This window comes from Saccopteryx bilineata, chromosome 1, assembly GCF_036850765.1.
Source record: "Saccopteryx bilineata isolate mSacBil1 chromosome 1, mSacBil1_pri_phased_curated, whole genome shotgun sequence".
NCBI classification, from domain to species: Eukaryota; Metazoa; Chordata; class Mammalia; order Chiroptera; family Emballonuridae; genus Saccopteryx; species Saccopteryx bilineata.
Genome location: NC_089490.1, coordinates 141,878,490 through 141,905,513, shown reverse-complemented (window position 1 = coordinate 141,905,513; position 27,024 = coordinate 141,878,490). Strand labels below are relative to the sequence as shown.

General features: G+C 51.8%; 1 protein-coding gene across 1 annotated transcript in view; it reads left to right on the top strand.

Annotated features, from left to right (window-relative positions):
- The window catches only part of SIN3B (SIN3 transcription regulator family member B), a 44,628-nt gene extending 19,355 nt beyond the window's left edge, over positions 1-25,273 (top strand). The window contains exons 6-19 of the mRNA XM_066270705.1: positions 4,919-5,041; positions 6,542-6,631; positions 7,848-7,966; positions 9,660-9,867; positions 10,683-10,799; positions 12,112-12,350; positions 13,010-13,193; positions 15,469-16,114; positions 16,617-16,786; positions 19,607-19,780; positions 20,140-20,232; positions 22,210-22,304; positions 23,021-23,225; positions 23,412-25,273. Of these exons, the coding sequence (XP_066126802.1) occupies positions 4,919-5,041; positions 6,542-6,631; positions 7,848-7,966; positions 9,660-9,867; positions 10,683-10,799; positions 12,112-12,350; positions 13,010-13,193; positions 15,469-16,114; positions 16,617-16,786; positions 19,607-19,780; positions 20,140-20,232; positions 22,210-22,304; positions 23,021-23,225; positions 23,412-23,642 (2,694 nt within the window). The 3' untranslated portion in view covers positions 23,643-25,273. The remainder of the gene's footprint in view (positions 1-4,918; positions 5,042-6,541; positions 6,632-7,847; positions 7,967-9,659; positions 9,868-10,682; positions 10,800-12,111; positions 12,351-13,009; positions 13,194-15,468; positions 16,115-16,616; positions 16,787-19,606; positions 19,781-20,139; positions 20,233-22,209; positions 22,305-23,020; positions 23,226-23,411) is intronic.
- The last annotated feature ends 1,751 nt before the right edge of the window (positions 25,274-27,024 follow it).

Below are 27,024 nucleotides of genomic sequence, written 5' to 3'. Positions count from 1 at the left end.
GCATGCCCCTCTCCTCTCCACCTCTCACCCCTCCATGTCACTGTCTCTGTGCTACTCAGTGCTATCTCTAAGCAGGGATGCCACCAGGAAACATTTCCTGACTCAAGTCAGACAGTCTCTGTGCCTATCCATGGGGCTGATGTTAAATGCTGGAACCTTAAGCATCCTCAGGGGGCTGAGGGGCTAGGCAGAGCCCTGTGAGAACACAGCCTGGTCCATGCACTCCCTCCCTCCTCGGGCACTATAGGTGACCTTGCGCCCGCCACATCACCTCCTGGGCCTCTTATACGAGATTCAGCAGCCTTCCTGCTCAGATGGGGACTCAGCAAGCTGTTGTTCTTCGGGTGCCTTCTCCAGGGCCCAGCACATGCTCAGTGCTCCATCTTCCTTCTCTACAAGGCAGAAGTCGCCTCGCCTCCTTCTGCATCCCTGCTAGCTCACACTGCATCCTATCACACTCTGTGAAGCCCCTTATTGCACCCTTGTAGGCTTGGTAGTCTTTGTGTCTCATCCTTTTGGATCTGGGTCTCACATCTCAGCTCTGACCTTGGCCTTGGCAGCTCTTTCCTTGAATTCAGTCCTCACAGGGAGATGGGTACACAGTGGCTCTCCAACTGGCCTTCCCAGAGCCATCACCATCGCCATATGTACTGAGTGGTCCAGGTCCCCAACCTGCTCTTACTACTTTGGTGGAGGTCAAGAGCCTAGGGATGTGTCCTTTCTACATACCCTGTAAGGCTGGAGAGCAGCCCCTCCTTGACCATAGATAGTGGGTACAGCGCCTGGAGCAAGGGCTCATGATTGCGCACCTGGTTCTTGTCTCATTTTGTCACATTCTCACTATGGGAGCCTAACAGGTCACTTGCACAAGCTTCAGTTCCTTCACCTAGAAAGTAGCAATGGGGACCTCTCCCCCTCGGCCAGTTGAAGATTTCTTAAGGAAGTGCCTGGCCAGGGTGAGCCCTGGGCTTTGCTAGGAGCTCTGCCTTTGCTGATCTATGCTGCCAAACCACCCTTGGCATCAATGTAGTGGGTGGAGAGCTCTGTCCATTGGGGTTATGGGGGGCATGGCACCCCAGACACTAAGTTTTTTTTTTTTTTTTGGATTTTTCTGAAGCTGGGAACGGGAAGAGACAGTCAGACAGACTCCCGCATGCGCCCGACCGGGATCCACCCGGCACGCCCACTAGGGGGCGACGCTCTGCCCACCAGGGGGCGATGCTCTGCCCCTCCGGGGCATCGCTCTGCCGCGACCAGAGCCACTCTAGCGCCTGGGGCAGAGGCCAAGGAGCCATCCCCAGCGCCCGGGCCATCTTTGCTCCAATGGAGCCTTGGCTGCAGGAGGGGAAGAGAGAGACAGAGAGGAAGGGGGGGGGGGTGGAGAAGCAAATGGGCGCTTCTCCTATGTGCCCTGGCCGGGAATCGAACCCGGTTCCCCGCACGCCAGGCCGACGCTCTACCGCTGAGCCAACCGGCCAGGGCCCAGACACTAGGTTTTTGATAAAACTGTCCACACTGCTTTTTCCAACTCTTAGCAATATTTTGGCAAGGATGGTCTTAGTACCATGAAAGTTAATCTTGATGATGATTCTTCAAGCCCTGAGTGGTTGGGTGGTCAGTGAGTGGAGTCTCTTACCTCTGATGGCTGTGGTCGCAGTGCCCTCTGGTGGGCACAACTGGGAATTTACAAAATTAGACACAGACAAAACCTGCCCCTGCCAAATAATCATTTCCCTCAGAAATGTGCCCCATGGATAGGCACAGAGCCTGTCTGACTTGGAATCAGGAAATGTTACCTGGTGGCATCCCTGCTTAGAGATAGCTGCCTGCCCACAGTTTTTTAAAATGGCATTTGTTGTCAGTTCAGCAACATTTTTTAGTGTACGTATATTGGATGATTAGACCTACCTTACATTACATTATATAGAAAGATTGAATTAATTTTTCAATTATTGAAAGCACCCACATATAATCTGTTATATAAAGTGACCTTTACGGTAGAGCATCGGCCTGGCGTGTGGAAGTCCTGGGTTTGATTCCTGGCCAGGACACACAGGAGAAACGCTCATCTGCTTCTTCACCCCTCCCCCTCTCCTTCCTCTCTGTCTCTCTCTTCCCCTCCCGCAGCCAAGGCTCCATTGGAGCAAAGTTGGCCTGGGTGCTGAGGATGGCTCCATGGCCTCCGCCTCAGGTGCTAGAATTGCTCCAGGCACAATGGAGCAACAGCCCAGATGGGCAGAGCATCACCCCCTGGTGGGCATGCCAGTTGGATCCCGGTCGGGCGCATGCAGGAGCCTGTCTGACTGCCTCCCCACTTCTTTTTTTTTTTTTTTTTGTATTTTTCTGAAGCTGGAAACGGGGAGAGACAGTCAGACAGACTCCCGCATGCGCCCGACCGGGATCCACCCGGCACGCCCACCAGGGGCGATGCTCTGCCCCTCCGGGGCGTCGCTCTGCCGAGACCAGAGCCACTCTAGCGCCTGGGGCAGAAGCCAAGGAGCCATCCCCAGCGCCCGGGCCATCTTTGCTCCAATGGAGCCTTGGCTGCGGGAGGGGAAGAGAGAGACAGAGAGGAAGGAGGGGGTGGGGATGGAGAAGCAAATGGGCGCTTCTCCTATGTGCCCTGGCCGGGAATTAAACCTGGGTCCCCCGCACGCCAGGCCGACGCTCTACCACTGAGTCAACCGGCCAGGGCCTCCCCACTTCTAACTTTGGAAAAATACCAAAATAAAATATATTCGCGATTCTTGATGTTAATTTTTGGATTTCTATTAAAACTTCAGGAAAAATAAACCAAAGATGAAATTTGATGTTGTCCTAATTAAACTCGACTGTTTGGCCTATAGTTCAGAGTTGGCAGATGCTTTTCTATGAGGGACCAGATTGTAAGTATCTCAGGATTTGTAGACAGGCAGCCTCTGTCACGAAGACTCAGTCTTGCCATTCTGTCGGGGAAAGCTGCCTTGGGCTGTATGTGGAATGGGTGTGCCTGTGTGTCACTAAAGCTTTATTTACAGAAGCAGGCCAAACTTGGTGAATATGCCAGCCCCCAGCCAAATCGGCTTTGGAACCCGTTTAGCTCAAATGATCACATATTGGAACTGTTAACTGATGTTTTTAACTAGTGTTGTCCTTCCAGCTGGCCCCACTTGGCAGGGCAAGCAGTGGCTTTCCCCCTTTAGCCTCCGACCCCATCCCAACTGAGTATGCGTCACAGTGTTGCCTGCCCACCTCCTTTAGGAATTGGTGTTTGTACCTGTTGGCATCTACAAAAATTGAGAATTTTTCACTTAAGGTTTTTGGAGTAACTGAATCTTCAGATAATAATTCTCCAGAGAAGTTTATCCCCTAAGGGACAAGTGGGGCCTGTAGGTCAGTATAATTATTATAAAATAGTTTGAGCTCATGAAAAAATCAAGTGTCAGTAAGAGCGTCAAATATGAAAAGTAAGTTTCCCTTCCTTTCCTCAGTTTCTCAGTCTCTGTCCTCAGAATTAAGCACCCCTAGTGTCTGATATTATGTGTTCTTCTAGAAATTTCTACTGCATGTGTAAACAAATGTTTATCTTTTTTTTTTAAATGACATCCTGTTTATTCTGCTTCTAGGGTTTTTCTCTCACGTAACAATGTATCAAAGTACACCTGTTCCTGTGCACACACAGAGCTCACTCTTATCTGATAGATGCAGCACCGCGTGTTCACCCGGCCACCCGGCTCACACTTTGGGCCTATTGCACATCCTTTGTGTGGTGTCTCTGCATCCAAATCCCATGGTAGGGTGATTTTGTTGTGCCTACCTGGCCCTGCCCACATCCTGCAGAAAAGCTGCAGTCTATTCACTTTTTCTGACCCACTCCAGCTTTCTGACACATTCGCATAGGGGCAAATTCTAACTAGATTCTTCCAGAGCTGTTTTTTGTAAATATTGTTGACACCCTGTAGAAATCCCACTTGGGAGAAGCATCATTAACCTATTAATTGATGACTGGTATAGATAGAACCTGAGAGGACCAGCCTGACCAGGCGGTGGCGCAGTGGATAGACCGTCGGACTGGGATGCGGAGGACCCAGGTTCGAGACCCCAAGGTCACCAGCTTGAGCGCGGGCTCATCTGGTTTGAGCAAAGCTCACCAGCTTGGACCCAAGGTCACTGGCTTGAGCAAGGGGTTACTCGGTCTGCTGAAGGCCCACGGTCAAGGTACATATGAGAAAGCAATCAATGAACAAGTAAGGTGTCGCAACGAAAAACTGATGATTGATGCTTCTCATCTCTCTCCGTTCCTGTCTGTCCCTATCTATCCCTCTCTGACTCTCTCTCTGTCTTTGTAAAAAAAAGAGAACTTGAGAGGACCAGCGATGAGCTCCCACCCAGTGATGACACTGCTCGTTCATAGAAACAAATACAAAGTTGGCTGGGAGGCCCCCCAACCCCAAGTGACTTGGCATCCGTCAGCCGCTTCCTCCTGCTGCTGGGGCTTTGTGCCTGCCAGTCATCTTGTCTGGAATGTTTTTCTTTTCTGTGGTGCACTTGAACACTAGACCCTCATTATCAGTGGTCCACTGAGTGAGCCCCGCATACCAGGGCCCACCTCTGGTGTTTCACCCTGAGGCATCCCTTGCCTGTCAGGACCCATCCTCCATCACAGCCTTCTGTGAGCCTTCTCCTAGCCCCATGGCGTTCATTACACTGTCATGATCCGGGTACACACGTCCCTCCCCACCCCCCCGGTAAATGAGAGTATCTCAAGAGCTGGGGTCACCTCACATGTGGGCAGAGCCCCTGGCCCATGGCAGACAGTGCTCTCGGGCTGGGGGCCGAGTTGAAGTGGTTCCGTGAACTCAGACAAATGAAGAACTAGCACTGGTGGGCCTGGCCATGTCTCTGCAATGCTGACCACCTCCTGTGTCTGTATCCTTAGTTCACAGGAAATGGGCCCTGTGAAATGAACAGTGCCCAGAAGACTGAGCACGAGAAGAACCTAGAACACAGCAAAAAGCGCTCCCGGCCTTCTCTTCTCCGTGTCGTGTCAGCACCAGCCAAGGTAAGTGTCAGCCGTGTGAGTATATGTCTGTGTGGACATCTAGCAGCCTGGCCTTCTCTGTAAATAATCTCGGGAGCAGCATTTGCAGGTCCCAAGCAATAGGCCTGGGGAAGGAGGCTGAATCTGGACCCTGGTCTGGCTCGAAATGCACCAGCTGTGGGAACTTGGGCAATCAGCTCACCTCCAAGGTAGCTGTTTATCTGTTCCCTGGCTCACAAGATTGTTGTGAGGACTGTTCCCTCCTCCTCGAGAAACCTGATGTAATTGCTCCATATGCTTCTTTTCACTTTCACAACTCTTTCATGGGCAGGCCCGTGTACAGTTGTCAGGTTGGTCGCTGCACCAGGTGGCGCACTCAGGGATAAGGGGCTCCTGTTGCACTTATCACCCATTATAGTGATTTTCTTTTTATTTATTTATTTTCTTCTTTTTCCAAGTGAAAAGAGAGGAGATAGAAAGACAGACTCCCACATGCTGCCCAACCAGGATCCACCCAGTAACCTCCATCTGGGGCCGATGCTCTGCCCATCTGGAGCCATGCTCACAACCGAGCTATTTTTAGTGCATGAGGTGGAGGCTCCACAGAGCCATCCTTAGCACCCAGGGCCTGTGTGCTCAAAGCCATCATCATGGCTGCGGGAGGGAGAGGGAAAGAGGAGAGGGATGGGTGGAGAAGCAGGTGGGCACTTCTCCTGTGTGCCCTGACCAGGAATCAAACCTGGGACATCCACACGCCAGGCCGCTTGACCACTGAGCCAGCCGGTCAGGGCTGGTAGTGATTTTCTAATTCCATCATTCCTTGTGCATTTACTCAGTGACTTTCTTCTGTAAGAAAGGGCTTTCTCTTTATCTCCATTTATTTAGTAATTTATGTCAACATTATAATCTGTGACTATTAGTTTATCTTGATGCCCAAACTGTCTCAAAATCGGCTAATGGGGCTCTTCTGGGTTGGCTCCTGTGTCCTCTTGACACATTTCCATCATTCTTCGGGCACTTGAGAGATGGTTTTGAGCCTTAGCAGTACAACCAGGTTCAGGTCCTAGTCTAGTTTAGAGAAAAAGTCTTCACAGGGATTTAAAACCCAGACTTCTCTAGGATCCCACGAGTGCTGTCCTCTTCCTGTTCCCTTCCCATCACTGTCGCAGCTCACAGGACAAGATGGGCAGGGGAAAGATTTCTGATATTCAGGGACACAGCTCTGTTGTCATTCCAACTTTATAATGTTCCTGTCTGATAGCAAGGGTCCCAAACTGTCAATACTTAGATCTAGGTTGTGGGCGGGGCAGTTGAATGATCTTGACTTTTCACTAGGTCACAAGTGGAGGTGGGTGGTCCTGCGATGTTCATCCACAGCAGTCAGGGGAAGACCTTCCTCAGCACCTGTGACGGTGTCTGTCAGAAGCACTCAGTGCTGACGGTATTGTCTCTGACAAAGATGGACAGAGGGGCTGCCCATGGAGTGCAGAGAGCACTGAGAGCATGAATTTTTCTCTACAGAAGAAAATGAAACTGCGTGGTACCAAAGACCTGTCTATCGCTGCCGTTGGGAAGTATGGGACTCTGCAGGAGTTCTCCTTCTTTGACAAGGTGCTTGGTGGGGCTCAGATGTGCAAGGGAGAGCTCCTGGGAGGGGACCTCCTGGGTGGGCCTGGGAGGAGGGGCTGGCTCCAGCTTTCACGGTGGAAGGAGTATGAGCCATTATTGAACAGATGGCAGATGGTGGGCCAGAAGCACAGAGCTCAGGGTTTGAGCCGGGTTTGAGGACACGTCCCTGCTGCTCCCAGCTATGACTTTCTTTTTTTTTTTTTTGTATTTTTCTGAAGTTGGAAACAGGGAGGCAGTCAGACAGACTCCCGCATGCGGCATACCCACTAGGGGGGCGATGCTCTGCCCATCTGGGGCGTTGCTCGGTTGCAACCAGAGCCATTCTAGTGCCTGAGGCAGAGGCCACAGAGCCATCCTCAGCACCCGGGCCAACTTTGCTCCAATGGAGCCTCGGCTGCGGGAGGGGAAGAGAGAGACAGAGAGGAAGGAGAGGGGGAGGGGTGGAGAAGCAGATGGGCGTTTCTCCTGTGTGCCCTGGCCGGGAATCAAACCCGGGACTCCTGCACGCTAGGCTGACGCTCTACCACTGAGCCAGGGCTGAGACTTTTTTTTTTTTTTTTTTGGTATTTTTCTGAAGCTGGAAACGGGGAGAGACAGTCAGACAGACTCCCGCATGCGCCCGACCGGGATCCACCCAGCACGCCACCAGGGGCGACGCTCTGCCCACCAGAGGGGGATGCTCTGCCCCTCCGGGGGGTGGCTCTGCCGCGACCAGAGCCACTCTAGCGCCTGGGGCAGAGGCAAAGGAGCCATCCCCAGGGCCCGGGCCATCTTTGCTCCAATGGAGCCTTGGCTGCGGGAGGGGAAGAGAGAGACAGAGAGGAAGGAGGGGGTGGGGGTGGAGAAGCAAATGGGCACTTCTCCTGTGTGCTCTGGCCAGGAATCGAACCCGGGTCCCCCGCACGCCAGGCCGACGCTCTACTGCTGAGCCAGCCAGCCAGGGCCGGCTGAGACTTTCTTAAAGGAAAGAATCTGCTGGGGCTCCCACCCAGGTTTGGTGGGATAAGCCGATGAAATTGTCCATGCTATCTGAACTGCGATTACTACAATGAGAGCTTTGCCCCACAGACCACTGCCAGTCACTTTAGAGCATGCCCATGTAGGTGACTTCATGTACCTAGTGATGTCTAAACCAAGTGGGCGTGGGAGCCAGGCTTGCACCCAGCCCACAAGACCTCTTCACTTGCTCTTCGTACAGGTACGCAGGGTCCTGAAGAGCCAGGAGGTCTATGAGAACTTTCTTCGTTGCATTGCACTCTTCAACCAGGAGCTCGTGTCTGGCTCCGAGCTTCTCCAACTCGTCAGCCCATTTTTAGGGTGAGCAATCCACACGAGTTTGGTTTCTGTAAACTCTGTCCACCCTTATTTGGGCTGTATTGTTTTTGAAAAACGTTAGGTGCTTTTTACAATGTTGTCTTTAAATGGAAATTGGTGTGGAGATTGTTACAGATTCACTGGCAGTTGTAAGAAAGAACACAGATCTTGGGGCTAATTCCCTGATGGTAACGTCTGAAGTCAGCACCACAACCAGGGTGGTGATCCTTGAGCAACCTACCTACCTTTGCAGTTTCCCTGTTTCTAGTAACCCTGTGTGTGCGTGCCCGCAGATGTTTGTGTGTTTCTGTGGGGAGCTCAATTGCTGGGGAAAGGGCTTGGTCCACCACCACAGTCAAGATACTTACTGACTCCAGAACCACAAGAATCCTTGTGCTGACCTTTGATACCCAGGCCTGTGTCCCTCCTGCTTTCTACCCCAGGTCCCTTCGCCAAGTCCCTGCAGCCACTCCTCTGTGCTCCATCTCTAACACTTACGTCACAGAAGTGTTACATAAATGGAATCATGCCATAACCTTTCAAATCAGTTTTTTCCACCTGGCATAAAATCCTGGAGATTCTCTTAATGTAGGCTTTTAAAATTCTAACAGAAATGGCAACACTGAAGGACTTCCTAGCATCCCAGGCCCCAAAGGGACAGACTGTTAGCGACCAGCTTCCAGCACATGCCGTTGTAGTGTATGCACTGCATTGTGTGGGCAGACCCAGGCCAGGGCACCATGGGGAAAGTGGGGATGTTGCGGGAGGTAAATGCATGCACACACTTCAGTGAGCTTCAGGCAAGCGGGTTGGCCAGGTCCCAGCATTGCTTCCCCTTCACCAGCCCTGTCATGTTGGGTGAGTTCCATAGGCAGTCTGACCTCAGTTTTGGAAAGCTCCATTTAACCTCTGTACGAAAGACCTCCAAAATAGAATCTGGACTGTGGTGAGCATGCATTATACATAACTGTATGTGTGACCTATTTAGCCCCCAAGGTAACCCCAGGGGAGGAGACTGCGTGGCTGTCATGGCAGGATCACCATGCCAGCTGTCAAAGTAACTATACACTTGCAGTACGGTTTGATATTCATTTAAATATAAATCAAGATGACATTGGGGTAGATTGCATGAAAACCTTCCCATCAACATGTACGGCTATTACAGTATGACTCATGAGAATGTGTTCAAAGAGGGTGTTCCCAAAAGGGTCTCCTATGGGGGAGGAGAATTCTGAAGTAGAGCTTGGCAGACTAACCTGTCAAGGGCAAAGGGCTAGGACTATCAACTCGAGAGTTGTACAAAAGAAGCCACAGCAATGTGTCAGGAATGGACATCACTGTGCCAGTAAAACTTTATTTACAAAGAAAGGTGTGGGCATGTTGGCTAAACCTAGCCTCTTCTAGTCAAAGAACATTGCTGACCTGGCTTCTGCCAGTTGCGGTTGTCTTTTCCAGTGTGTTTCAAGGCCATCCTGCAAGTGGCAGGGCCTGGCTGGTGACAGTTTTGGGGGGCAGATTCACTTCCAAGTGGGGACCTACGCACATCTGATGTGAGTTTCTGCCTCTTGCCTCCTCCCTGACCTTGCATTCTGACCATTTTTAACCATGGTGTCTATATGGAGCCATCCTGAAATCTCTAGATCATTTCTTGAAAGCCCCAGGGCTGCTGAATTACCATTTGTCTTTATTTCTGAAGGAAATTTCCAGAACTCTTTGCACAATTCAAGTCCTTCCTGGGGGTGAAAGAGCTGTCATTCGCCCCGCCCATGAGCGACAGATCTGGGGATGGAATAAGCCGGGAAATAGACTACTCATCTTGCAAGCGCATTGGATCCAGCTACCGGGCCCTCCCTAAAACCTACCAGCAGCCCAAGTGTAGTGGGAGGACGGCCATCTGCAAGGAGGTAACTCCCTGGGGCTCACATCAGCTTGTGTGATGCATGCAAAACACAAACCCTGCAAAAACACCCATCACTCCTTTGTGTCAGATGAAAGACTGAGTTAACCCCCATGTTGAATAATGGTTGGTGCTGGGATGTGGCAGAACAAAATATCTGAGCAGGGATGTTAGTTTCTTACCCTACTAACAGTTTTGGTAAGCCGCAGGGCCCTCAGCACTGTAGGGTTTGGCACATTCCTCTGTTATTTTGACTTAATTTTTGCTGTGAGCTGCCCTGTCCTGGGCTCACTGCCCTCAGTATATTTCCAGTTAGCTTGACAAATTGAACACTTCTTCAGGGTTAGAGAACATACTTTTACTGTATATCCAGAATTTAAGAGTACCTGCTGGATTCCAGGGTATAGTCCAGGGGTTAGCAGAGAACAGCCAAATCCCAGGCCAAAGCTGGCCCACTGGTTGTGTTTGTCAATAAAGTTTTATTGGCACACAGCCATTCCCATTGCTTTGCATATTGCAGGACTATGGCAGAGTTGAGTAGTCCCAACAGACTGCATGGCCCACAAAACCTGAACTATTTATTATTTGGCTTTTTACAGAGAAAGTTTGCTGACCTCTGAAATGGTATGATTTATTCACTTTATCAGAGTCATGTTGTCTCTTAAGACTGCTTTAAAATTAATTTTACTATTTGTAGAATAAGGAAGTTTCTATAAAATCAGAATGATATTGCTTCTTGTATTTTCTACACTGGATAACACAGTAAACAGTTCCAGCTGCCACAGCTTGTCACCTGAGTAACAGCATTTCATCTTGGTGCAGGTGCTGAATGACACCTGGGTCTCCTTCCCTTCCTGGTCAGAGGACTCCACCTTTGTCAGCTCCAAGAAAACACCCTATGAGGAGCAACTGCACCGCTGTGAGGATGAACGTTTTGAGGTGCATATGCTGGTGCTGCAGGCCTCTCCGAGCAGCCAGGGTTCTAGCCAGGATGGGAGTGACCTGGGGTGTGTGCCTGTCCCCCCTCCTCAGTGGCACTGCCCTCTCACTCTTTCCTGCTTGTGCCCCTTTCTATCCTGGGACGTATCCTAACCCTCCTTAACCCTCTAGTCTCGCGTCTCGGGGGTGCCAGCACTTTTCAACAGGGACAGCTCCTTACAGGTCTCTTTTCTGCCTTGCTTTCTTTTGGGGTGGCTAGGCAATGTATTTGAATTTAATTACTTTAATTAAAGTGAAGTTAGCTTAAGTTAATTTTTTGAAAATTTTGCTGAAATCATTGTAGATTCACATGCAATATAAGAAATAACTCAGGAGCTCAGTTGCTTAGATGGTCGTCCCCATACACCAAGATTGTGGATTTGATCTCAGGTCAGGGCACATAGGAGAATCAATGAGTGCAGAAATAAATGGAACAACAAATCAATCCCTCTCTCTTTCCCTCCCTCCCTCTCTCTTTCCCTTCCTCTCTTATAAAATCAATAAATTTAAAAAGGAAAAGAAATACTACTGTAATCCAGGTTCCCCTCCCCCAGTGGTAACAGCTTATAAATCCCTGTCACAATGTCACAGCTGGGTCAGTGACACTGGCCCATCTACCTAGTTGGACTGAATCTGTGTGTGCCTGTGTTTCCTAATGTGGTGTGTAGTATGTTGTATTGTGTGTGCACATGTTTTTAGCTTGGCGCAATTTTCCCACATATATTCAGTGTTGTTCATGTATCCACCACAGCTAAGATCATGAATGAATCCTTAACTAGGACCCCTTGTACTGCCCTTCATATCTGAGCACTTCCCTCCCAGCCCAGCCCTGCCTCGCCTTGCCCCACCCAGCAATGCTGACCTGTCCCTTCGTCTCTCTCACTGTATCATAAACGGCATCAGACAGTATATACTTTTTGGGGATTGGCTGTCCCTGCATATGCCTTGAGAGTCATCCAGGGGCTAAGTGCACCATGGGTCCCTTTCCTTTTTTGCCAAGCAAAACTTGCTTTCTGTGCCTGTGAACGTGGTCAGCCAGCAGTGAGCAGCCCATGGCTCTCAGTCCCTCAGCTCTGAGTCCTGTATTTGTGCCTCCCCTGGCTGGACTCCAGCCCAGTATTCAGCAATGCTTGCTCAGCCGCCCGCCTCCTAATGCCTGTCAAATCGCCCCAGATGTGGAGTTCGTTAGCTCTGTCCAAGCATCCCTTCTGCCAGTCCAGGCTCCTCACCAGGGCCCCACTGACCCCCTTCTCGCTCGCCTTCCTCTCCATAGTTAGACGTTGTCCTGGAGACCAACCTGGCCACAATTCGGGTGTTGGAAAGTGTGCAGAAGAAACTCTCCCGGATGGCACCAGAAGACCAGGATAAGTTCCGGCTGGACGACTGTTTGGGGGGCACGTCAGAGGTGATCCAGCGTCGCGCCATCCATCGCATTTATGGTGACAAGGCTCCTGAGATCATCGAGAGCCTCAAGAAAAATCCTGTCACTGCTGTCCCTGTCGTCCTCAAAAGGTTTCTTTGGCTTCTGTCCCCCAGGGAACTGATTAGTGTTGTTGATCACAAATGTCATCACAAGGGTTGGGGGGGGGGTTCCCTGGGGCCTCAGGCTGGCTTACTGGGTTTTCCAGTCTTCATCTTCCCATTCCCCTCCTGAGAGGAAAGCATGGTTAACAACTGTCCTTCAGCTACCAACAAATAATTAGAGCTAAACATGAAGACTGGGGCCTACATCACAGCTTGCCTTTTATATAGTAATGTGTCTTAGGAGCTTTTCCATGATGGTGAACAGGTATTGATTGAGTAGCTGCCCTCAGTTGGGTGCTGTGGTTGGCCCTGGGGTTGTAGAGTCTTTTCCTTCATGGTGTTCATAGCTGAGCCAACAGCTACACAGAATATGGTCAGTGGCTAGAACTGGGACAGGGAGGAGGTTGGTTCCATGGCAGCAATATTTGAGGAGGCATAAAACCAGCCACGTTTCTTCCCTCAGGGCCATGGCTTCCTCTTTCCCTCTTTTATTCAACATAGACAGGCCTGGAGCTGGCTGTCCCAAGTTTTCAGTGCAGTGACTGGTCCAAATGGAAGACAGGCTGGTCTAATGCAGGGATGACTCAGGCGGGTATCCTGGGCTATCCCCACACTCTCCCTGTGCTGAGTCCCTCTGGCCCCTGCAGGCTAAAGGCCAAGGAGGAAGAGTGGCGAGAGGCCCAACAGGGCTTCAACAAGATTTGGCGGGAGCAGTACGAGAAGGCATACCTCAAGTCTCTTGACCACCAGGCTGTGAACTTCAAGCAGAACGACACCAAGGCCCTTCGCTCCAAGAGCTTGCTCAACGAGATTGAGAGTGTCTACGATGAGGTGAGACCCTCCTCTGCTCTGGGCCTCTGGGCCTGTTTCCCAGTGGTTAGGTGAGGTTGGTGGTGTCACTTACAGGGCTGCGTAAGGGTGAAGATGAATGTATCTGTAGGACACAGACTAGGGCTGGTCAGGGGGAGGACTGCAGCAGTTCTGCTGTTGTTCGATGGGGCTCTTCCTCTTCCTCCCTCTCTGCCAGTGGGGCCTTGATGGACCTTCCATCGGATGCCTGATCCTAGCAGCTTTCCTTCCTCAACTTCCAGTGTATGCTGGGCAGCGTTAGAAACCCCATAAAGGGCCATCTCTTATAACCCTTGCTTATAGACCTTGGATAATGCAGTACCATTATTCAAATTTTAGCAGTGAGGAAACTGAGGCACAAGAGATGGCCAGTTGCCAGGGCCAATCATAGAAGACCTGGGCTTCCACCTCCAGCAGCTACACCATGCCCTCTTGCTAGTCTTGTAACGTCTAGGCTCATGGGCCCTGATCCACATAACTGAAGCAGGGGTGGGCTCTTGGCTCTGAGAATCTGGACCTTTGAAAAATGCATGCAGGGGGAGGTTTGGCAGAGAGCTGGAGGCCACTGGGGTGGCTGTCAGGGAGGTTGACCGGAGCTCCACGGAGTGACAAAGGAAGGGCTGCTGCTCCCAGGCTGTGCCGGGAGATAGGCAGAGCAGCACCAGTGACTAACACTTGCCTGGGTAGGGTCACTTATTCCGCTTACATGTGAGTAGCAAATGGTCGTATCTCCTCTTATAATGGTACAGAAGTGGAAGGCAGGGGAGTCAGGCTGCTGTGGTGGTGTGTCTGCCTAGAGTGAATGCTCTTCCATGTGGCTGTAGAGACCACCCAGGGCCATGGCCCTGACAGCCTTCCCTCCAGCTTCTCTGCCCCCAGCTTCACCCCTGCAGGGCCCACCCCTTGGCTCCCAACTCTACCTTTCAGCCTGTCTGACCTCCTCATCTGATTCCTCAGGTGTGACTTTGAAGCCTGAGACCCACCCCCATGTGGTCTGGTACATTGTCAAATTGGGGCAACGGTTTAACCCCTTGGTTAGCAAACTGCGGCTCGCGAGCCACATGCAGTTCTTTGGCCCCTTGAGTGTTTAGCAAAGACCAGCTTAGGAGTACCCTAATTAAGTTAATAACAGTGTACCTAACTATATCGTTTAAGTTTAAAAAATTTGGCTCTCAAAAGAAATTTCAGTCATTGTACTGTTGATATTTGGCTTTGTTGACTAATGAGTTTGCCGACCACTGGTGTAGCCTATCAGACCCACCACTGACCACTGAGTTCCTTGTCTGTTTTCCTGGCGGCAGCAGAGAAAGGAGTGTTTGGCTGATGGGGGACAGGGTACAGCATGGGAGGCCCCATCTCTATTTCCTGCCAATCCCTAGTTCTTTCTGAGGAACAGACTGTACCTCTTCTTCCCCTGCCTTGCCCTCAGATGGTCCTACCTTACAGGGGTGGCATCCACACTCACTGTGCCCTCCACACACACATGCTCGGACAGTCTGGAGGATGTAGTCATTGTCTTCAGGTTTTCTAGAAGAAATATTAGCTGAAGACCAAGGGGAGGGGTGAACCCAGGGACATAGTTCCTCAGGGAGAAAGAGCAAACAGACTCATGCAGAAGTCCTGTGCACAGCAGAACAGAGCACCCCTGAAGCATTGGAGGAGGAGCACTGGATGCTATGGGGCTGGGGAGGCTACAGGACAGCATACCAGGGGCCAGAGTCCTCTGCTGAGCAGTGTGGGAGGGCCGGGCCTGGGGCACGGTGATAGAGCTGGCTGTGCTTGTGTCAGCCAACTTGCTCTACACTCAGGACAGTGGTTTGAGTGTGCAGGTGAATGGAAACAGGCAGGTAGGAGGCCTCTATAGGGTGATATAGGAAGACCGTGGAGGGGCTGGTGGGGGTGCACAGAGGCAGTATAAGGTTAGGTGTGAAGGGCTGAGGGAGGAGAGGGTTAACTTGTAAGCAGTCCCAAGTCCATGCATCCATGTATGAATGATGGTGAGCAGAGAGGCCCAGGGTCTGCCTTCCTCATCCCTAAAGAGAGCTTGGACTGGGCAGCTTGGGTCTGCTGGAATTTGGTGACCAAGGCACTGTTCCCCTCATGTCCCTTGGCCTCTGGGCACTGCTGTAGGGAGGTTGGCCCTGATCTGGTCCTCATGCTGAGGAATGTGACAATGTGAGAACCCCTTGGCCCTTGGGTCCCAGTTGGGGTTCTCCCAGCGGGTCCTTTCCTGCTTGACATGCACTCTGTCCCCCAGCACCAGGAACAGCACTCAGAGGGCCGGACCGCCCCCTCCAGTGAGCCGCACCTTATCTTCGTATATGAGGATAGGCAGATCCTGGAGGATGCGGCTGCACTCGTCAGCTACTACGTGAAGCGGCAGCCAGCCATCCAGAAGGAGGACCAGGGCACCATCCACCAGCTGGTACACCAGTTTGTGCCCAGCCTCTTCTTCTCCCAGCAGCTGGACCTAGGGGCGTCTGAGGACTCTGCTGATGAGGGCCGGGGGAGCCCCCAGGGGCAGAATGTGGACCCTGGCGACCGGAAGAAGCCGGTGCCTGGGCCACAGAGCAGCCCCTCAGAGGAGAAGGGGGCCTCTGGAGAGGGTTCCACCCCTGAGCAGCAGCAGCAGCAGCAACCGCCGCCACCACCCCCACCCCCACCGCCACCGCCACCACACAAGCCCATGGATGACGTCTACAGCCTCTTCTTCGCCAACAACAACTGGTACTTCTTCCTGCGTCTTCACCAGACCCTGTGCTCCCGGCTCCTGAAGATTTATCGCCAGGCTCAGAAGCAGCTCCTGGAGTATCGGACTGAGAAGGAGAGGGAGAAACTGCTCTGTGAGGGACGCCGGGAGAAGGGCAGTGACCCCGCCATGGAGCTGCGGCTGAAGCAGCCTAGTGAGCTCCCCAGACTGTGCCAGAGCCCAGGGGTGACATGCAGGCACTGGGAGACGGGCGGCAGCCCAAGTGGGCCCCAAGGGTTTCAGATCATAGCTCATGATTAGAAATATGTTCCCTTGTGTTTTTTCTGTCTTTTCATTTTAAAATAATTATGGCATCTCAGATGAGAAGTGAAAATAGTCTTGAATACCCTTCCTTAGCGGTAGCACCACTTCTGGCTGTAGTGCCCTGGTAGGACCAGAAAACCGCCATTGCCCAACCACAGCCATGGCTGCTTCCTGCCTTTCCTCCCCAGGCACAAAGCTCTGGTGCTTTCCCTCAAGCTGGGATGTGTGGAGCTACTGCTGCCCAGGCAGAGCTTCCATCCTGGAGTCATGGGCCCAACCTGTGGTGGGAGGCAGAGAACATGGGCTGCCTGGTTCTGTGGAGATTCCTGATTCACCCTGGTCAGGGCCTTGTGGGTATAGCCCTGGGTCACCTGGTCTCCGCCCACCCTCAGGTGAAGTGGAGCTGGAAGAGTACTACCCCGCCTTCCTGGATATGGTGCGCAGCCTGTTGGACGGCAGCATCGACCCCACGCAGTATGAGGACACTCTGCGCGAGATGTTCACCATCCATGCCTATGTCGGCTTCACCATGGATAAGCTGGTGCAGAGCATCGCGCGGCAGGTGAGCGGGTGTGGGACGGGCAGCCAGCCAGGTGGCTGGAGGCCTGACATACAGGACAGTAGCACCTTCCCGAGACTCCCTGCCAGTCCTCAGCTTTGCAGACTGGCTCTCCTGTCACTGTTATGCTGTGTGGGTGGCCCCATGTCAGCATCTTTCCTTTTTTTTTTTTTAATTAAGGTAGAATTCACGTAACATGATATTAACATAACATAACCATTTTAAAGTGATCAAAGTTCAGTGGCATTTCTTACATTCAGTGTTACACAATCATCAACTCTGTCAAGTCCCAGTACTTTTGTATCACCCCAAAAAGAGACCCAGTCCTTATTAGTCATTCCCCGTTCCCTTCCTCCAGCCCAGCAACCACCATCCTGCTTTCTGTCTGTGGGTTTGCCTGTTCTGAGCACTTCATAAACATGGACTCATTTACCATGTGGTCTTTTATGTCTGGCTTCTCTCACTTGCCATGATGTTTTTAAGATTCATCCACGTTGTGTTGTGACAGTGCTTCATTCTTTACGGCTGAGGAGTATTTTATTGGATGGATGGACCACACTGTGTTCATCCATTTATCCATGGTTGGGCACCTGGGCTGCTGTCACCTTTTGGCAATTGTGGATAATGCAGCTGTGAATGTGGATTTGAGTCCCTGCTGATGGAACTTTTGTGAGGGTAATTTAGCAATGTGTGAAGAACCTTAACCCAAATCTGGGGAAGTGGGCGAATATCAGTGACATTCCTCAGCAATCAGCGTCATTTATAGTAGCAAAACACTGCCCACAGTCCAGTGTCAAGGAGAGGAAACTAGTCACATAAACATAAACAGCAAAGCCCCAGACAGATCGGGTGTGGTCCTGGGACATGGGTGCTGCTGGCGGAATACTTCAGCTTGACTTGTTTCCTGATTATCAACTAAGGCTTTTCACTTAAAGTGGAAGAGAAACCAGGAAGAGAATAATGTTATTACTCTCCCACCCAGATACAGTCACTGGGAACATTCTCAAAAAGGCATTTCCTTGTAGGTTTGAGAAACTTCTTATTGAAGTAGAACACACATACAGAAAGGTGTCCAAATCCTATGTATGTGGTTTGGTGGCTCTTCACATATGGATGCCTTCACCCATAACCTCTTCCAGCCATTCCTTACCAGGGACACCCTCTGCCCTCATTTCTGATGCTGAGATTGATTGAGTCACAGGTCTTGAGCTGTGTGTAAATGGAAGTATACCAACCGTCTGGCTTTATTAGGCAGTGTGAGTCTGTGGCATTTCTTTTGTTGAGATGTCCATGGCTCCTTCATCCTGGCCTATTCTAGGAAACAAGCTCCCATTTGGGTCCTTGGAGCAATGCTTCATGTCTCCTGGTGGCCATCTGTGAGGTTCCTATACTCCCTTGGGTGGGGCATAGGCAGGCCCACCAGCTGCAGTGGAAGCTTCCAGTTTCCCAGTGGGTACTCTTTCCTGCCCAGAGTTGGGCATTGGTGGTCTCTTTTATCTCTCCTGAGCTTGAGGGGGTAGGGTGGTCTCATTGTTTAAATTGCATTTCCCTGATGGCTCATGAAGTTGGCACCTTCTCATCCCTCTGGAACTGTTTGTATGTCCTAGTTTGTGGAAAGCCCATCCACATCGTTTGCCAGTTTTCCTCATTGATGACTAGACTTCAAGTCTTCTGGCCACAAGGACACAGCAAAATCAACATCTTTGACCTGTCCAGTGGTGGCATAATGATAGAGCATTGACCTGGGGCACTAAGGTCCCAAGTTAAAAACCACAAGGTCACTGGCTCGGCTAGAGCCCCCCAGGTTAAGGCATATATGAGAAGCAATCAATAAACAACTAAAGTGCCACAATTAAAGGTTGATTCTTCTCCTTGTCTATCTGTTTCTCTTTCTCTCTGTTCTGACACCTAACTCTCTTGTCTCAGTGCCTTCTTGTTCCTCTGCGTACTGGGCTGGGCACATGTCCCTCCATATCACCATCCATGGTCATGGCCACTGTGGCCCAGTGGTGGGGAAGTTCACGTGAGGCCCCTTGCACACAGCTCCAGGAGACAGTGACTCGGGATGCCACAGGGCTGAAAACTGCACCCCAGGGCTGGAGTTTAGTCTGCCCCCAGTGGGCCACAGCTCTGTGGCTCCACCAAACGCCCCTAGAAATGCCCTGGGTCAGATGCTCAGGGCCCCTCCAGCTGACATCTGTAACCTGCCTTGGAGGTATCATACCCACCAGCGGCCAGTCCTTTTGGGAACCTGCCATGAACCAGGCACTGTATGAGATCTGGGTGTTACTGTACTCAACAGTGTGATATTCAGGCAAGAAGCCCAGGCTGAGTCTAATTGCTTGTTCTGCTGCAGTTAGTGATGGCAGGCCGAGTCACTGGCTCCATCTGACCCTGTGCCTCAGCTGTTTCTGTTACTCGTTTCTTTAACCCTATATTTTTAAATGTTTGTAGCTGAAAATTTAGGGATAATAGCCATCCTTTATCTCACCACTTTCAGATAATTACCACCCCCAATTTGGAACAGTTTCCTTGGTATTTTATTCTGTACGTTTCTCAAACCCAAGCAAGGTTTGCCGGTCTGGTCTAATTTGGACGAGTCTGCTTTGCTCTGGACTGGTTTGCTCTTGTCTACTCTAGTCGGCTCTGCACCCTGTGCTGTCAGTCACTCTCCATGGCCCATCCCTGGTCTTCATCCTCATATTATGGACTTGACCACATTCTCTTTGGATGAGGCCCAGGGACTCCAGCAGGAGGTGTGCTTGGCAGTTGTGCTCACCCCTTCTGGGGCACAGGCACCCACTGACTCTCCCCTTCCACCAGCTGCACCACCTTGTGAGTGATGACGTCTGTCTGAAGGTGGTGGAGCTCTACCTGAATGAGAAGAAGCGGGGTGCCGCCGGTGGGAACCTGTCCTCCCGCTGTGTCCGCGCTGCTAGGGAGACCAGCTACCAGTGGAAGGCTGAGCGGTGCATGGCTGATGAGAACTGCTTCAAGGTGAGAAGCCCACTGTGCTCAGCCGCATATGAGGCTGGAGGTGCAAGAGGAATGCTCAACACGGGGTGGGGCCTGGCCGTTGTGCTCGGGCCTGGGGGGCAGGATTGGACTGCACTGTGACTGCTGTGGACCAGTCTGATAACATGCATTTCTTTGACTGGGCCTCTGGATGTTAGCCCTGGCCTCAGAGGGTGCCACCCGGCAGGGCCCCTGAGCTGGGCACCCAGCATATGGTCCCTGGAGGAAATATCTAGGCGCAGAGACTTGCAAAGGTGGTTGCATTGATGACCTTTTGACCTCATCCTGTGTCGGCTTAGGCTATTCCCATGGCTTCAGGCTTTGTCCCCCACCTTCCCCAGGTAATGTTCCTCCAGCGCAAAGGACAGGTTATTATGACCATTGAGCTCCTGGACACCGAAGAAGCCCAGTCAGAGGACCCTGTGGAGGTCCAGGTGAGTACCACACCCTTGTGCTCTGTGCCTGTGCAGATAGGGCCAGGGGAATCCATGATCAGCAGCATGGTGCTCCCACCCCAAGAGCTCCACACACCAACACAGGCCACATGCTCTTCAGGCGTCCCCAAACTACGGCCCGCGGGCTGCATGCGTCCACCCTGAGGCCATTTATCTGGCCCCCGCCACACTTCTGGAAGGAGCACCTCTTTCATTGGTGGTCAGTGAGAGGAGCACTGTATGTGGCAGCCCTCCAATGGTCTGAAGGACAGTGAACTGGCCCCCTGTGTAAAAAGTTTGGGGACCCCTGCTCTAAATGGAAACCTGAGAGGGGTCTGGAGCTGCAGACAACCACTCAGTAGTCTAGGGTGTGTCCCAGGGCAGGAAGGCCAGAGCACGCTCCTGCAGACCATGGCTTCTGACTCCTGCCACCAGCTGTAGACATTGAGACATCCCAGCGAGCCTGTGGCCTGCTTGGTCACTCACCCCACGCTGTGTGACCTCTGCACTCCTTGCACATAAAGCTCCATGCTCTGGTCCCTAGCCTTAATCATCAGGAGAGCATCACCCGGCCCACACTCAGAGTCCCAGTTCCACTAGATTAGATATTTTCCCCTGTGTCTATTTTCTGTTCTTAGAAGGGTATCAGGCACTGGATTTAGGGTCCACCTTTCTTCAGTGTGACTTCACCTTAGCTTGACATCCTTAACCCTTTGAGTAGTGAAGTTTTTCATGCTCGCTGACCCCACGAGTGAGTTTTTTTATCAAAAAATGAAATTAGTTCCAGTTATAGTTTTATTAACTTAAAATCATGTTTGGTAACCAGTTTATGGAAACAAGAACATACATTTGCCTTTTTTTAATGTTGCCTTGCACATTTTTAAAATAAAAATTTTTGTACGATCGTACTCTGGATGGTCAGGAAGCACGAGGACGTACATGAACGTTCATACTACTCAAAGGGTTAAAAAGACTGTTTCCCAAATGAGGTCACACTAATAGGTGCCAGGGGTTAGGACTTAGACATATCTTTTCCAGGACACATTTCAACCCACAATAGTGAATAGCTTATCCTAATTTACCTGGGATATTCCTGGTTTTATCACCAAAATTTCCACACCCCAGGATGTATTCATTCTCAGACAAACCATCTGTTGGTTCCTGACAGCTACATCCAAACCTTCTGTGGAGTCAAGCAGTATGTAACCAAATAAGTAAGGACATCAACAAGTATGGTTTCCGTTGCTGCATTTTGAGCCTGAGTCAGACAGCCAGGATCTGTGGACCAGGAGCTCTGGAGCATCCTGTCCGCTCAGTTCTGTCCGGGAAGCAGGAAGGTGCAGTGACATGGTGCCCTCGCACCACTGCGAACAGGGTGGCCCAGCTCGCTACAGCTGCAGGGGCTCCCCACACAGGAAACTCGTTCCAAGACAAGTGAGGGTGAAGGCCTGCATACCCTGCTCCTTCTGGAAGTTTCCAGCAAATGTGGTTTTGTTAAGGTCATGTCTAGGGGAGCCTCTGGCTTTAGCAGAGCAGTGAGTGAATGAAGGGTCACTAGATACTACCAGCCATGTCCACCCTGGACCTTGGTGGCCTGTGCCAACCCTCCTTTGATCCATTCCCACCTTTGACCTGGTCTTTTCTCTTTCTACTGTTGTATATGTCCTGATGTCCATCCCTGAGCCCACTCTCCATGTGAGGGCCCCGTTTCCCTGTGTGAACTTAGCCACGCAATAAGAGGTTGTTATGCTGCAGGGATTTTTCCACTTTACCACAGAATGCCGTAAACCGTGTAATTGTAGCTGGGTATGCATGTCCCACTCCAGCTGCATGCAGTCTGGTGGTGTCTGCCACCCATCGGAGTCTTCAACAGCTGCCGTCCCCCTAAAGCTTTGGGTAGGGTGAGGACAGCATCCCCAGGAATCCTGAGAGGCCCATTACATAGAAAGTCATGGCCGTGTCTCCCTCTGCCCCCAGCACCTGGCTCGGTACGTGGAGCAGTATGTGGGGACCGAGGGTGCGTCCAGCTCGCCCACCGAGGGCTTCCTCCTGAAGCCGGTGTTCCTCCAGAGGTGAGGGTTACTGCAGGGATGCCCTATGTCTTTACTTGAGGCTGAACAAGTTTTCTCTGTCTGGAAACACTTATTGAGTGCCTGATGTGTGTGAGGTGTGGCCCCGCCCTCCTGAGGTCTGGGGTGAGCAGAGCAGTAATCCCAGGACAAGAAAGGTACAAGGAGACTGCCCTAAGAGAGCAGAGGGTCTGGGAGGAGGGGAGGAGGGCCCGAGGGCCCAGAGGGAGAAGTTACTGGACATGGCAGCCATCAGGCCAGGAGTGTCAGCCTCACTGGACTCTGGACTTGGGGCCAGGCAGAGCCAGAGCTCATCTTAGGACAGGCTGAGACAGGGAAGTGTAAAATCAGTGGGGGCTGTTGGTGTTTAGATTTGAGTGGGGACCCCCTTGCCAGATGGGGACAAGCCTGGGAGTGGGGTCCCAGGCCCACTGATGGGAGGGTGGTGGGACTGGATCTGGGAGAGTGGAGGCAGGAAGGGGGATCCTGGATGAGGGGGCTTTCTTGTTGGTTGGAGGGACATAGAAAGCAAATGAGAGGAGCCAGCAGGGCTGGCCTTGCGGCCCCTCCAAGGGTTACCAACACCCTGTGTGACTAGGGCTGGTTTTTACTGGAATGATGGTTTGGGTGGTGGTGTTATACTTTGATTTGGATCTCCCTGACCCCTGAGGAATCCAGCCAAAGATTTCTTGGTCTTCAAATCCTTCTCTGAACCCCAGGAATCTCAAGAAGTTCCACAGGTGGCAGTGTGAACAGGTGCGAGCCCTGCGTGGTGAGGCCAAGAGCTCCTGGAAGCGTCTGGTGGGGGTGGAGAGCGCATGCAATGTGGACTGCCGCTTCAAGCTCAGCTCCCACAAGATGATGTTTATTGTCAACTCCGAGGACTACATGTACCGCCGGGGGACCCTTTGCCGAGCCAAACAGGTGCCCTTCCCACCCTGTCCTGGGCACCTGGGTTTAGCCCATGGCCAGCTGGGATGCCTGGGCCCCTGAGATCCAGTCCACAGCCATCTAGGGCTGCCTGGGCTCCCATCCTGGGAACCTGGGTCCAGCTCACAGTCAGCTGGAGGCACCTGGGTCTCTTGACTTTCCACCTACCCACCCCTGCAGGTGCAGCCCCTCGTTCTGCTGCGGCACCACCAGCATTTTGAGGAGTGGCATAGCCGCTGGTTGGAAGACAACGTGACCGTGGAGGCAGCCAGCCTGGTGCAGGACTGGCTGATGGGTGAGGAGGATGAGGACATGGTGCCCTGCAAGACACTCTGTGAGACAGCCCATGTGCATGGTCTGCCTGTGACCCGCTACCGCGTGCAATACAGCCGCCGCCTTGCCTCCCCCTGATGCACCTGTGCAGCCATCATAACACGCAGTTTGGTGTGGTCACTTCCTTGGCCTAGGTGTCGAGTCAAGGCTGTTTTCATGAACCCACTGAAGGAAGGAGAACGTCCCTCAGCCTTGCTGCTACAGGCTGCCAGCTCTAGAGATGGGGGTTTTGTTGGCTTGCGGTTCCATTCTGCCATCACTCTCAGCTCCCTAGCTTCCTTTGGGCTGGTCCTGTGCCAAACCTGAACCCCCTTGCACTTGAACTTGGGGCCCACTCCCCGGCAGAAAGGGGAGGGTCCATTTGCTGCCTGAGGAACAAGCAGTTGTGCTCACACACCTGCCAGGCGCTTATATCACATGTGCCAAATCTCTGGGTAGGGCCATGCTGGTCATTTTGTGCACAGGGCATCTGGAAAAGTCAGTGACAAGCCGTGTGAGGGTACACATTTGGGAGGAATCAGCATTTGAAAGACCTCAGCATACGAGGGGTTGGGCCGGGAACCTGCTTGAAAAGTGTGTCCTTCCCGAGTGGTTCTGAGAACTTCCAGAAACATTTCTCAAGGTGGGCAACACCCAGATCTGGCAGTGTGAGCATCAGCTTGGACCAGCCGATGCTCGGATCCTCATTATTTTATAAACAGTAAGAGCCCTTTCAGCCAAACCGTTGGGCGTAGGGTGGGCAGGGGGCACCTGAATGGCCTGGAAGACCCCGCTCTGGAAAAAGATCACCGAACTCAGTGTTAATCCAGCAGCCAGACTCTGGGTCTGTGAGGGACAGGGCTCACTCAGCCCAGCACTCCCACCAAGCTTGAGTGGCCCATGTTAGGAGGGCCCTACAGCAGAATTGTGTACCTAAGATGGACATTCTAGAAATACATAGATGCATACATATTTATTCCTTTACACTCTTTTAGTGGTTGTAACTTTTGCAACAACCAAATCCGGAGACTTCTTGGGGAGTGAGAGCCCACCTCATACCCACCCTGGCACTGCTGTTCTGCAGCTGCCATCTGGGGAGGGCATGTGTGTGAGGAACTGAGGCGACTGTCCCACAGAGGCATCCAATGCTTTCTATGCGAAGAACGCCAAGCTGTTCAGCTGGGGACCGGCTCTTTAAACTTCTGCACAATGAAAAGCCCTAGCTGGGTCCCTGGATCCACAGAGAGGTGGGCCCAACCTAAGGTGGGTGCGAAACACTCCCTCAGCAGCCTCCTCTGCCATCCACAGCCCTTGCCCTCCTGCCACTGAGCTGTGCCAAACCCATGCTTCCTGGAAGTGGGGACATGTTTCTAGAAGTACCTGTTTAACTCAAGGTTTGTGAAGCCTTTGACTCTAGTGCCAAGGCCAACATGTCCCTCTTGGGTTACCCTGCCCATGTTTTCTCAAGTGTAATCCAGGCACTTTGTCCAAATCCTTGTTTTGTAAGAAGGGAACTGAACGGAATTCCTGACCCAGCCCCTCTGGGCCTCAGTGGGGTCTGGGGTGTCCACCAAATCCCTGAACCCCCGCCCTGCATGCTTCTAGGGAGCGCGCTCTCGTTTGGAAGAATTTCTGTTCTGGGGCTTGGACTTCCTTTGCAGCTGTTTTGAATGTAGTTTCCTTTTCTATTTATTTGCACATTAAAGTAAAAAGTTAAATGTTGATCTGAACCTGTGTGATTACATCCGTTATTTCCTGTGAATGAAAACCAGGGTGGACTCCGAGGGAGGGTCTGTGCTCACACACCTAGTGGTCCTCAGACCTCTCTGGGGGTCCTTCACAGGCTCCATGATTTTGCGTAGTGAAGTTCATTTCCCATGGGTGGCACTTTCTCCCATACTAGAGCATTTCCTAGAATGTTCATTCCCAACTCAGCTCTTATATTCGATAGAAATACAAGGTGTTTCATTCTAGTATGCATGCAAAACCCAATTTTAAGACATGATGTTTGCTGTGAGCTTTCTCTGCCCTGATGTATCTAATGCCAGGTCCTGAGGCCCACGGGAGATGGCAGGGGTGGTTCGTTCTGCAGCCCCGCAAAACTACCCTCTGAAATCTTCCCCCTGGGGGGCCAACCCTTTTACCTCCTGCCTCTTTCTCATCACTGTGTCCTCTGAACATTGCTAGGACCCCCTCCCCCTGGGCTGCTCCCACCACCTGCACAGAACGGAGGAGCCCACAGGGACCTCTTAGTTGGCACCTCCTGCTCTTCCCCAGAGGACCTGGCTGCACCCTCCAGCCGCACCAGTTTAAGTGGCAGTAGGTGCGTTCACACGGTTGAGCTATCACCACTATCCATCACTGGAACTTTTTTTTCCATCTTACAAAACTGAATTTCTGCCCCCTTTATACATTAACTCCCCCTCCTTCAGCCCCTGGCACTCACCATCTACTTTCTGTCTCTGTGGACCTGAATCCTCTGGGGACTTCAAGTAAGGAATCACACAGTATTTGTCCGGTGACTGGCGTATTTCACTCAGTATGATGTCTTCCAGGGTCATCCATGTAGCAGATGTCAGAATTCCCTATTTGAAGCTACCTTGCTACTTTCTAAAAAGCATTTTTACAGAAAGGGACACGTGCAGAAATTTTCAATAGTATAAACACGGAGAAAAGTAGGGACCCAAGTCCCTCTCCCCAAAAGTAGCTGCCCCAGTGTCCCCAGAGGAGGTACACTCTGCAAGGCTTGTCATCCAGTTGGGACAGGACAGCAGCCCCCACCTCCACCTGCCCTGGCTGGGGTCCCTCGTTCTGCAGGCACAAGGTGGTCTCCATGGTGGCATCCACTGCCCCATATTGCTGGTAATGTCCCCTGCACAGATGCCTTTCTGCACGTGTATGTCTGCCATAAACTATACTCAACCCCTGAGTCAAACTGCCCTGCTGGGGGGCTCCAATCTGCCCAGGCCTGGTGTCACCAGCCCCCAGCTTTCCTGTACAGGTTTCCTGGAAGATGTCGGGGTCCCTCTCCTGGTTTTCCTGTGCTGAGGGTATCACTGGGAACACGTTGCCCAGATACATGGCATGGACTGAATTTGTTCCTGATGGAGACTGCCCAGAATGCGGGCTCACCAACTTGATTGAGCCCAGGGTCACCAGCTTGAATGTGAGATCATGGACATGACCCCACAGTCACTGGCTTGAGCCCAATAGTTGCTGGTTTGAAGCCCAAGGTCACTGTCTTGAGCCCAAGGTTGCTGGCTTGAGTAAGGGGTCATTGGCTTAGCTATAGCCCCCTGGTCAAGGCACATATGAGAAAGCAATCAATGAACAACTAAGGTGCTGCTTAGATGATGCTTCTCATCTCCCTTCTTGTCTGTGTCTCTGTCCATCTCACGTGTGCATGCTAAAAAATAAATAAGTAAAATAAATAAATAAAAATAAAAAACTCCTGTGGGAGTGCTTTAGGCCTCAGTCCCCC